The 12,514-nt window shown below is 41.5% G+C and overlaps 1 protein-coding gene across 6 annotated transcripts in view; it reads right to left on the bottom strand.

The window, feature by feature from the left end:
- SLC37A1 (solute carrier family 37 member 1) overlaps positions 1 to 12,514 on the bottom strand; it is a 55,519-nt gene that overhangs the window by 17,335 nt on the left and 25,670 nt on the right. For 4 of the 6 annotated variants that reach the window (XR_006278431.1, XM_038419883.1, XM_038419865.2 and 1 more), the window contains 4 exons: positions 12,349 to 12,432; positions 7,964 to 8,089; positions 2,994 to 3,084; positions 1,458 to 1,520 (listed from right to left, as the gene is read on the bottom strand). Coding sequence is in view for 5 of the 6 variants with exons in the window: in XM_038419883.1 (XP_038275811.1) it covers positions 1,458 to 1,520; positions 2,994 to 3,084; positions 7,964 to 8,089; positions 12,349 to 12,432 (364 nt within the window). In the remaining variant the exon portion in view is untranslated. The remainder of the gene's footprint in view (positions 1 to 1,457; positions 1,521 to 2,993; positions 3,085 to 7,963; positions 8,090 to 12,348; positions 12,433 to 12,514) is intronic. The other 2 variants (XM_038419906.1, XM_038419874.2) reach the window with 1 other exon arrangement.

The raw sequence follows: 12,514 nt of genomic DNA on the forward strand, positions 1-12,514 counted from the left end.
TGTGGGTGCTAACTAGGCTTGGTTTACACTTAAAAGAGATCAACATAGCTATGTTGGTCAGGAGTGTGAGCAAGCCCACATCCGACTGACATAGCTATGTTGACATAACCAGTGGCGGATTAATGATTTCACCCCCCTAGGCCCAGAAATAGTTGCACCCCCCCCCGAGCTCACCTCTGCTCTGCCTCCACCTCTGCCCCTGAGCGTGCCACTGGGTCCTGCTTCTCCCTCCCTGTCAGCGCTTGTGCGCGAAACAGCTTTGCGAAGGAGGCGGGAATGGGGGGAACGCAGTGCGCTCAGGAGAGGAGGTGGGGCTGGGGCGGGGATTTGGGGAAGGGGACCAATAGGGACAGGAAGGAGGTGGGGAAGGGGTGGAGTTGGGGCAGGGCCTGGGGTGGAGGGCCCGAACCGGCACCGGGGGAAGCAGCCTCTGGCTGCTATTATAAATTTGCCACCCCTGCAAAATTTGCTGCCCTAGGCCTAGGCCTTGTTGGCCTAGGCGTTAATACGCCGCTGGACATAACCCCAGTGTAGACACAATTATGTCAATGGAAGAATGCTTCAGTTGATATAGAATCAGAATAATAGAATTACAGGACTGGAAGGGACATCGAGAGGTCATCTAGTTCAGTCCCCTGCCCTCATGGCAGGACTAAGTATTATCATAGCTATTGTTCTTCCAGGAGGCCGTGTTCTTAAAGTGATGGAAAGACCCCTTCTTTCCATGTAGGGTTCCTCTACACTACAGGGTTATGCCACCATAACTACAGCCATGCAGCCACACTGGTATAGTCTCTAGCACGGAGATAAATCTACCTATGCTTGCTTTCAATTGCATGGTGTGAAATTCACTTCTCCTGCACAGAGCCTGAGTGGAGAGGAGTAGTGCAGGTGAAATTCAGGACCAGGTTGGAGCAGTGGCTGCAACCCCTTTCTGTCACTTGCTCAGTGTACTGGGGCCATTAGATCTACATAATTCTGGATCCAGTGAAACCTCCTCCAGTTCATCCCAATCACTGCCCTCCACTGAACTGGCATGGAGACCCCTTCTGTGGCATATTGGGGGTGCAGAGGAACTGCAAAATTGGTGTAGTTCTGCTAGGCAAGGGTGAGGACAGGATACATTTTTGGGGTAGAGGTGTGGTGACAGAGAGGAAGGGAGGGGTAAAGGGCCAGGGCCAGAGGTTTCTATGACACTAGGATCCTCCAATCTTTCTTGCACCAGGATCACATAAGGGGCTGTGGATTCATTCCCCAAGACCTGCTACTAGGCTGGTCACATGACATAGGATTTGACTATACGGTCCCCATCCTGCTCCCACTGGAGCCAATTTTGCCATTTTCTGGTGGATGCAAGACCAACCCCCAGTTTCTTACTAAAAGAGTAAAACAGAACAGCTATGTGTGCTACAGATTTTCTAACCTAGGTCTGATTAATAATAGTGTATTAAACTTACCAAAGATTCCACCCACATCAAACAATGTGGAAAGATCCCCAGCTCTTTTTGCATCAAGATGCTCTGACAATAAAAGCAGAATAAATCTGATTAGAATAGCCTCTCACTTCAAAACTACAAGAAATGTATTCATTTTATTTAGATTTATATGCAAAGCCTGGTCCACAGACAGCTTTTGCCCCAGAATAATTACGTTAGCTAGTGGTGTGATTTTTTTTACCCGTCTAGTTACAACAAGTACAACTTAGTGTGGGTGCAGTTATAATGGTATAAAGGTGCCTTACCTCAGAATGGCTTATTTACAGGAATAAGCTTTACTGGTATAAATACCTGTATACTGATATAACTGTGTCCACACTAGAGGGGCTCATACCACTTGAGTTAAAGTGGTAGAACTTGTGTGTGTACACAAGAATTTTCTGGTTCATTAGCAGCAGTCTTAAAAATAATCAGAGCATCACACTATTAATAAGTACCAATAAGTAATGCTGCTTTGTTTCAGAAACATGCTTGGTACAAATTAAGGCCACATAGGGAGCCTAATCCTGAAGCCCTTACTTACGTGACCTGTATCACTGATTGGCTATACTGTGTTAGTTAAACGCAGCCTGGAGTAAGGAACAGTGCAAAGCTGCAATGCCCCAGGAGCAGAGGGATGCAGAATGCCTGCTTGATCACCCCAGCATGCAGACGGACACCCCTGCAACTAGATTATAAACTATATCCAACGAAGTCTGTCTTTGTACGTGTTTGCACAGTGCCTACCACCACAGGGCATCTGAGTGCTACTGCAACATAGGGTGGGATATTCAAAAGCACCTAAAGGAATTAGATGCCCAACGCCCCTAATGTTCATATAGTAAAACTAATCCTATTGTTTTAAACATCAAACTTATTAGCTAATCTACTCCCTTCGTCAAACCTATTACCACAGAAGTACTGGTTACTAGGAGGCATACTGGGCCCTGTCCAAAGGACGTAGTGAGGTCCCTACGGCACACACTTCCCTACAGGCATTCTGCCTGCCTGTCTCTTCTGGTCATGAGGCTGTGGATTTAAAAGCCAGAGGATAGCCCAAAGAATATGAACTTCCCGGGGCAGTATGCCTTCTTCTATGTTCTGTATCGCACAAAGCATAAAGATAGTGATGATCATATAAAATAAATAATAAATAGTAATAAAGTCATTCCTTGGTGCAGCTTATTAAGCTCTTTGGGATCCATCAGGATGTAAGGCACCATTATAAATACATGATTATTACAGGTTTTTTTTAAATGAAATATTTTTGGCTGGTTCTCAAGAGCCAAAGACATCAGAAAGACTTGCAATTTTCAGAGAGAAATCAGACTCTTATTTTTGTGGTTGCCATCTCTTAATTCTCAGTATGTATCATTGACATATAATAAACGGCAGTCTTTCAACTCTACTAGGGCAACCATAGCTGAAAACAAAAGTAGTCATGTTTATTTTCACATGACCAGGCTCATAATAGTTCATGACTAACTAAATACTGGTTTTCCTCCCACAGATACTTACCTACGTTTGTGATATAGAGTGGAAGCCAGAAAAGGAAAGTGTAACTGACCAGTTTAGCAAACAACAAACAGAGAGAGAATTCTATGACTCCCTAAGGTGAGAAAAGAAAAAAGAAGAACAAAGTTAGTACCTAGACGTGCATTATTGTTGTTTTTTTGCTTCTGTTAAACCACACCATGCAATCTCCAAATGGCATCTTAATCCTTTGTGTCTCAGGAATTTCTCCCTTGAGTCTTCCTGTTCTGGAAGCTTGAAGCTTGTGATCAAAGAAGATTGCAGTACTCTACTTGTATATCTTTCTCTCTCTCCATATAACTGTACTGAGCTAACCAAAACCGGAATACTAATAAGGAAAGGTAGAGCTTATAACCACTTCAGTGATCGACAGTGATTCTGTCATGTTACATGCTCTTCCCTTTTATAGAACTGAGCTGGCACATACTATTGTAACCTGGGGTGTTTTCCCCATCAACTTAAATTGGGCCAGGATTTCACCAATGGTATTTATTTCTTGAAAAATCCAAACAGCCCATATGGTGCATGGTCTCAAAGAGCTGCCTAGTTAGGACTCAGCACAGTAAAAGTGGGTGCTTATTAACATGCAAGTCTCAGTATTCTTCTACCCTATCGCCTTCACTGAGAATTCTATGTAAGGTTAAGTTATTATAAAAACACAGCTGAAGTGTATTTGACTGCCACATAAGCCTGTTCCTGTCAACCCTTCCCCCACCATTTGCCATCTTCTGGCAGTAGTTTGGGGTTTTAACACAGTTTAAGTCCTTGCTGTTATGCTTCTCCTGCAGGTGTGAGTATGGATTGCTGGAGATTTGTCCCCCTACCCCACTCATTCATGCTTTCCCATCCCCCTCAACACCCTCCCTCCCCCACTAGCCCACCCACCCACACCTTGCTGTATTTAAAGTGTTATTCTTTCCCACTGGCAAGTGACGGAGAAGTGGAGGGGGAAGAATCAGACTCAAGGAGAAGGCAGAAGAGGATATTTTAGATACATATCAGGATCAGGTTATGGTTAGAATCTAAGGGTACAGGAGGGTAGCATATAGAGCCAGGAAATCTTTCCTACATTCACACTGGCCCAATAACAGTTCAGGCTGGATTTCATTTGTGTTTCCTTGAGCAAAGCTATTACCTGAATTTGAACAAAGCCCCTTTCCTTTTATCCAGCAGCCTGAAAGTTTAGTTGTAAGATGCTCCCCTATATAAGCCATAAAATGTGCTTTCATAGATACTAAGGTCAGAAGGGACAATTCTGATCATCTAGTCTGACCTCCTGCACAACGCTGGCCACAGAATCTCACCTACCCACTCTTAAGAAAAACCTTACCTATGTCTGAACTACTGAAATCCTCAAATCGTGCTTTAAAGAATTCAAGGAGCAGAGAATCCTCCTTCAAGTGACCCGTGCCCCATGCTACAGAGGAAGGCGAAAAACCTCCAGGGCCTCTGCCAATCTGCCCTGGAGGAAATTCCTTCCCGACCCCAAATATGGCGATCAGCTAAACCCTGAGCATATGGGCAAGATTCACCAGCCAGATACTACAGAAAATTCTTTCCTGGGTAACCTCAGATCCCATCCATCTAATATCCCATCTCAGGGGATTAGGCCTATGTACCCTGAATATTTAAAGATCAATTAATTACCAAAAATCACATTATCCCATCACACCATCTCCTCCATAAATTTATCGAGTAGAATCTTAAAGCCAGATAGATCTTTGCCCCCACTGCTTCCCTTGGAAGGCTATTCCAAAACTTCATTCCTCTGATGGTTAGAAACCTTCATCTAATTTCAAGTCTAAACTTCCTGGTGGCTAGTTTATACCCATTTGTTCTTGTGTCCACATTGGTGCTGAGCTTAAATAATTCCTCTCCCTCTCCTGTATTTATCCCTTTGATATATTTATAGAGAGCAATCATATCTCCCCTCAACCTTCTTTAGTTAGGCTAAACAAGCCAAGCTCCTTAAGTCTCCTTTCATAAGACAAGTTTTCCATGCCTCGGATCATCCTAGTAGCCCTTCTCTGTACCTGCTCCAGTTTGAATTCATCCTTTTTAAACATGGGAGACCAGAACTGCACACAGTATTCCAGGTGAGGTCTCCCAGTGCCTTGTATAATGGTACTAAAACCTCCTTATCCCTGCTGAAAATACCTCTCCTGTTGCATCCCAAAACTGCATTAGCTTTTTTTCACAGCCATATCACATTGGCAGCTTATAGTCATCCTATGATCAACCAATACTCCAAGGTCCTTCTCCTCTTCCGTTATTCTAATTGATGCGTCCCCAGCTTATAACTAAAATTCTTGTTATTAATCCCTAAATGCATAATCGTACACTTCTCACTATTAAATTTCATTGCAAATTACTATTACTCCAGTTTACAAGGTCATGCAGATCCTCCTGTATAATATCCCGATCCTTCTCTGAATTGGCAATACCTCCCAGCTTTGTATCATCTGCAAACTTATTAGCACACTCCCACTTTTTGTGCCGAGGTCAGGAATAAAAAGATTAAATAAGATTGGTCCCAAAACTGATCCCTGATGAACTCCACTGGTAACCTCCTCCAGCCTGACAGTTCGCCTTTCAGTAGGACCCGTTGAAGTCTCCCCTTTAACCAATTCCTTATCCACCTTTTGATGTTCATATTGATCCCCATCTTTTCCAATTTAACTAATAATTCCCCATGTGGTGTCAAACACCTTACTGAAAATCTAGGTAAATAAGATCCACTGTGTTTCCTTTGTCTAAAAAATCTGTTACTTTCTCAAAGAAGGAGATCAGGTTGGTTTGGCACGATCTACCTTTTGTAAAACCATGTTGTATTTTGTCCCATTTACCATTGACTTCAATGTCCTTAACTAATTTCTCCTTCAAAATTTTTTCTAGGACCTTGCATACTACAGATGTCAAACTAACTGGCCTGTAGTTACCCGGATCACTTTTTTCCCCTTTCTTAAAATAGGAAACTATATTAGCAATTCTCCAATCATTCGGTACAACTCCTGAGTTTACAGATTCACTAAAAATTCTTGCTAATGGGCTTGCAATTTCAGTTGCCAATTCCTTTAATATTCTTGGATGAAGATTATCTGGGTCCCCCGATTTAATCAAATTAGGAGCTTTTGAAAATGACAATTATCATTTATGAACGTACTATTGATAGAAGTCATCTGCCTGAAGAAGTGATGCCATTTGTGACACCGGCCCAAATTAAATCCTACTGTAAGCAGGTACAACTGTACTGACTTCTGTGGTGTTATAGCCTGCTTACACCAGGGTAGAACGCAGTCCACTGACTCTATGGAAGATGTAGACAGGAGACAAGGTAGAAGTTTCCATTATATTTTAACCATTGTTGAATTCATTTTTCACTTTAAAACTTAAACAACATAGGCAGCCAATTAATGCAGTGAAGCCCTGAGGTAATCTAGTGTTTTCCTTTAATAGGTACAATATTATTAACATTTCATAATGTACATCAATATAACTATTCCAAATATATGAGGACAAATACACATACAACATGGGGTAATGGGATATAGAATATATTGTATTATATACCAAATTCATACAGCTCTACTTCAGACTTCCACTTCACACCCACTCACCAAAAGCAAAACCAAAACACATCTGACAAAAAAAAAAGCACATGCACTAAAGTTCAGCTTGCTCATACCGGATGAAGAGTTCATTATACTAAGGATATCACAGTATTGCAGAACCACTGGGACTAAAGCTGGCCAGAATCGGAACTTTTGTCTCGCAGGAAATTCTGATATTTCAACTTTGTTTTTTTGCCTCAAAACAGGATGAAAAGTCAAAATTGCTACATTTTTCAGAGAACGAAAAGTTTCATAAAATTTCTATTTGGAAACATTTTGTTTCTGTTGACATTGAACTGCATCTTTCTGAGCTGCTAGTGCCTCAAAGAAATTGTAGTTTGGATGCCTCATGCCCCCATTCTCCTCTACGAGCCAGATTCCACAGTGAAAACTGCATCTCCTGTGATACACTATGGCAGTTCACCCAGAGAGGAAACTGAAGAGCATCATGGGAGATGTAGTCTAGCTGAGAAGCCTGACCCAGAGAGTAGAATGAGGAAGACCTGAATTACAACTTCAATGAAGTACCATGGTAGCTCAGGTGGATGCAGATTAAGATTGAAGTGACTCAAAAACATTTTGATTCTGTTCAATAAATGGAAATATTTCAATTCAGGTCACCCTACCCAGATAATTCCCCCCCCCCCAATTTTCCATCGTGAAAAAATTCAGAAAAAAAAAATCAGTAATTTTGTGAAAACTACATTTTTCCATAAAAAAGCCAAATAATAATTTAGATACAAAATTCCAAGCAGCTCTAACTGGGACAAGTCCATACCTGAGGTTTCAAGGAGCATAAGAGAGGTGCTATGAAAGGACAGTTCTGTTGCCGCTGCAGAAGAGGCTGTGGGTATTTCAGCTACTCCCCCTCCATCCCCTATAATTCAAGGTTCCCCTCTCTGATCCCCTTTATTTCTCTCCCCACATTCATAAATACTGTCCCATTATGTTAATAATGTCATCAATCTCTTGGGTTATGAAGTGTGCGAGTGCTAGTTATAGCGCTTAAAACATCAAGAGCAGGTTTAAACTTGCACTCACTAGTTTTTTGAACATTTGTAATTCTAATATGCGATTATTAATTTATTCAGCTTGCTTATTTGAGCCAAATGCTCCCTTTTTCCTGTATCCTCTCTTCTTCTGAATAGGACACCCACTTTGTCTTATACCTATACCCCCCAATTTCCGACATCCAGTCAAACTCAACATGACTGAATAGAATACCAGTTTTGAGATGGGAAAACCAACTTCATCCACTTCTCCATTTAAACGGTCTAAAAATCAGAATCCTGTAGGGCAAAAGCCAAGCACAGTAGAGTGGATAAGACTAATGCATGTACTCACAGGTATTCGCAAAGCGCCTGTGAAGCTTATAGCTGACATTCTAGTTCCACCTTCCCCATTGACTGCAAAATTAGAGTTCAGTGTGCAGTTCTCTCTGTCCGGAAGCAAACACTGCATTGCTGGATCCTACAGACAGTTTCCCACCACCACAAAAGAAAAGTAAATACATAAAAATGTACGTATCAACAACCAAGTCATTCACATGTCTTATGACTTTACTTTTTGTACTACAGAAAGTGATTCACCGACTCTGAAATCTTTAATGAAAAAAAGCATTATTGTTTAGGGCTGCATGCGTTTTACTTCTGAAGTCAAAGCACTACAATGTCTGTATTGTGAGCAGATTTCAAATTGCAAAACCACTACACATCATAGTGTGCCCTGAATGGAACCCAGCGATTGGAAATTGACTTATTTCTTCTACTTTTCAATGGCTTCTCCCCATCCACCATTCAAATGTGGTCTCACTAGTTGGAGTTGAAAACACTTCTTGGTTAACATACTGAAGATATCACTGACATTACCTTGCTTCTATATAAATATTAAGCTGATTTTTCAGAATTTCTGTCCCTTGTATCTTCACATTCATCAGTTTAAGTAGGGATCATTTGTACTGTTCAGGTAGTATAGCATATGCTTAGTTTTAAAAGACTCATGAGTTTGTTTTGTTCCTCACCTCTAGTTTTCAGTCTTACTCATTCATGCAGTGACACCTATGAATTAAATCATTATCATTGAAGGACTAGATTCTGATGTTTACACTGAGTAGTACCTTACTCCACCTGACTTCAATAGGAGTGGCACCAATTACAGGGGGCTGCGGGGGGGAAGTGAGAGCAAATCCCCCCCCCATGCTTTTTCCACTTGCTCAAAGTTCCATAGGCCATGGAGCAGGGGGGCCATGGCCCAACCACCTTTAAGCAGCTGTCTCATACTAAACAAATACAGCTGCTGCCAGAGAGGTCTGGACCAACACCCCAGCTGTGTAGTCATATTGCCACTAAAGTTGACCTGGCTTCCCCTCTGTACACATGAAGGGTGGCCAGGCCAGGTTTCAGTGAATGGTGTTGCAACCTGGAGCATAGGGTTACCACGCATTGAAATTTTGGGGGAGCGGCAGTGTGAAATGATGTGGTGACCTGGCGCACCAGGAGCCTCTTCCTGTACAGCAGAGTGCAGGGGAGCCCACTGAGAACTCAAACTGGCTCATGCACTGTGTGGTAAGAGAGGGGTACACTCCTGGCTGAGGGAAACCTGGGTCCCTTCAGGAGGAGGGGGTGGGTAGGGACCATAATTTGATAGTCCTCCTTTGGAAGTATCTGATTGGCACCTCTGTTCAACAGTGCTGTTGGGGTAAAGTACTATTCAATATGAATAGGGTTTGGAATCTGTGCCTAAGTGCAGTAAGCCAATTAGCCTGAGATTACATTGAACCAAAACCTCTCACGCACTTCCCCCTGAATCTTGGGGAAGTTCAGATCTAAATCCAAGATTCACTGCTCACTTCCATGTGTGGTGGCAGAATTTTTGGATACAAAGATGTCAAGGTCCATCGAAACTATTTTGCCAGCTTGTAAAAATGAGAGGTTTAGTAATTGTAGCAACCCAGTTATTTCACCTGCACCCTGTGGCGCTGTCACACTTTAAGATGACCTAGCAGTGCTTCTCTTTTAGCTGCAATGTACGCTCATCCTTCTCCTAACTATCACACATTTATATTAAATCTTGATGAAGAGCTTAATACTACCACGTTTATTTGAATCGAAGCTTTATTTGAATCCTAAGAAATGCACATTAACCCTGACAGATTTGACAGCAAGTATCCCAATGCTGCTCAGCCAGTGTCCATCTGTCATGATCAAGATGGAACACCTCTCAGGGTGAAAGAATAAAGTTTCCTTATCCATTCAATCTATAGCCTCTCTGCACAAACTGACAAGAGTGCCAATTACTGAGAGTTATGATTAGAGCTGGCAGAGCAAATTACAGCCAACAGTTTATTTTCAAATTTCAGCTCTTTGTGTTTATGAATTGTCCAAAAACAGCTTATCAGATTCAAGACTCTTGCCAGTATTTTAAAAATTATTCAGAGCATAATACTGGCAAGTAACATCTGGGCTGTAGGTTGTACTCAACAATTCATTGTAGACAGTGAATATACTTAGTTCAGAATGCTTGGTTAATTTTGATTGAACACATAGGTGACAAATAGAACTGGTTGAAGTTTGGTGTGTGGAAAGTTTTCTTACCTAAAAATATGATTTGCCATTGAAACTGAATTTTTGGGGGAGAAATAATCAATCCTGAGAAACAATTTTCAATTTTTACCACAGGAAGATGTGAAAACAAAAAATAGAGTCAAATCAACATTTTGAAATGAAGATTTTTGTTTTGTTCTGGTCACAAGGTATTTCTGTTCTCTGAACGGACAATCAGGTTTCTGGTGTGAATCAGGTTTCTGGTGTGAATACCAGTACTCATTTACAAATGTAAAGTTTGCTCCTGTCAATAACCTCCAACAGATTAAAATCCTTTCTGTTTTCATGAATATTTCTGCAAGTAAACTCACTGGCCACTGGGGGGAGCAAACACAGTGGAAGCAGTTTGTTGAAGAATAAATCATCTCAGAATTTTTAGCAGTATTTACCCAGGGCTAGTTTTTCTGTGTTTCCTCCCCACAAAAAATTAGATGAAGACTAATTACTCTCTACTCTCATTATTTTAAAAAGTGTCTATATGACAAACAAGCAACCAAACCACCATCTACCACCTGTAGACAACCTTTAAAAAATGGTCCTCAGGTGATGTTCAGAGCTGTACTTCGCCAAGGGAATGAGATTTTACATTATCCAGTATCATGAATACTGTACTTAGCCTGTCTTGTGTTGTCTAGGTTAGATTGCACTCAGTTCTCATTTTCAGAAGGATTGTTTCTGCAAATAAAGGGCCTGCAAAGTTCAGTAAATAAGTATGTACAATGGGGAGACAGAATAACTCTATTCCTTTTCTCTATAGACGTTCTCAGCATGGAGGTTGGGAAGAGGTGCCTCCCAACCCAGAGTGTTCAGTCTCCATGCTGAAATCCAACCACTCAAAAAATTACATATTATGCACACACATAACTAACCATTTCTCTCTCTCTCACACACACACACAAAATCAGAGGGCTAAACTGTGCCTCCCATGAATGGCCCATGTAATGGACCTCCAGAATCACAGTCCCTGCACTCAGGGGAGTGCAGGCACTGCTATCAAGTTGTTTCCTCTGCAAGCAACAAGACAAAAAGTGGAGAAGGCAGAATCATGCCTTTGTTTCTCCACCCCACAAACCAGGAGAGCTTGTGAGCCATATGATGGGGTCTAATGGTACCTTAATAGAGAGTAGCAAATTACTTCTCTTCCCCAGGGAGCTCCAGGAGTCATTTTGTTTCCTTGGAGTGGTTCAGCTGCACACCAAGCCTCATTACAGGCTCTGCCTACCAGGCATAATTCAGGCCTTAGAATGAAAGGAGGGACAGTAAAATAGCTGCTCATCAGTAAGGGCTTGGTCCAGAGTCCTTGGAACTCAGTGGAAAGACTCACATAGACTTTAATGGGTTTCAGAACACCAAAGAAACAAAACCAGCTATGTTGTCTCAGGGGGTGGGGGGTGGGAAAGAGAAATGGTCTCTCCTCTACTCACTAGTGAATAATCAACTACATTCCCTTGTAATAGATCCTACACAGTATATTTAGTAAACAAGGGATGCAGAGTGAAGGTACTTATGTTTGGCTATTTGTACGTTGTGTATACAGCACATTACTCTGCTCTCCTCAATGAAACTCAGGGATGCGATTATTGCAGAGATTGGTCACAACTTCAATGCTGGGATCTGAAGGTCTCCCAAAGTTGGGGAGTTTTTGATCCAGGCTTTGGGTTTATGCTTATCCCCTTATAACTACTGTGACTTTTGCTCAAATTGCTCTCACTACTCTTTCCCTTCTTTTAAAATTAAATGTTCATTCTGAAGAACTCAAAGTGTACCCAGAAAGTGTTGCAACTGGTTTTGTAGGTGAGGACAATAGGGCACAGAAGTGTTACATAGGTCATTTTTAAGAAGCAGTAAATCTCCAGCTGAAAGCAAAAAAATACTAAGGGAACTCTACAGTACAGAAGAAATTAAGGGGAAGATTTTTGTACACATAAAGGGGCAGTCAGTCACCTACCTGCCTTTTGTGTCTTTGAAAAATCTCCCCCTAAAACACTGTTTTACAGTAAGTTGAAATATTTTTCTATAAAATCTTTAGCAGATTGAAACATTCCTGGGTAAAGCCATTTTCATTGTAAAGATTTATCTGAGCTTAAGTTAAAACTATGTAAGATTTTCTAAGACATTTCATTTTACCTGAAGTTTGTTGGTTTCTTTAAGATTTAAGGTTGGCTTATGGACTCTGAATTTATTTGTACCATTCATGTAGGACTTTGAGCTCTGCAAGACAATTTTAAAGAGCACTACCTTAAAGAAGTCACTGATGCTAGAACAGGGTTAGACCCTACTTTCACATACCAAA

Source organism: Dermochelys coriacea, chromosome 1 (assembly GCF_009764565.3).
Source record: "Dermochelys coriacea isolate rDerCor1 chromosome 1, rDerCor1.pri.v4, whole genome shotgun sequence".
Classification (NCBI taxonomy): Eukaryota; Metazoa; Chordata; order Testudines; family Dermochelyidae; genus Dermochelys; species Dermochelys coriacea.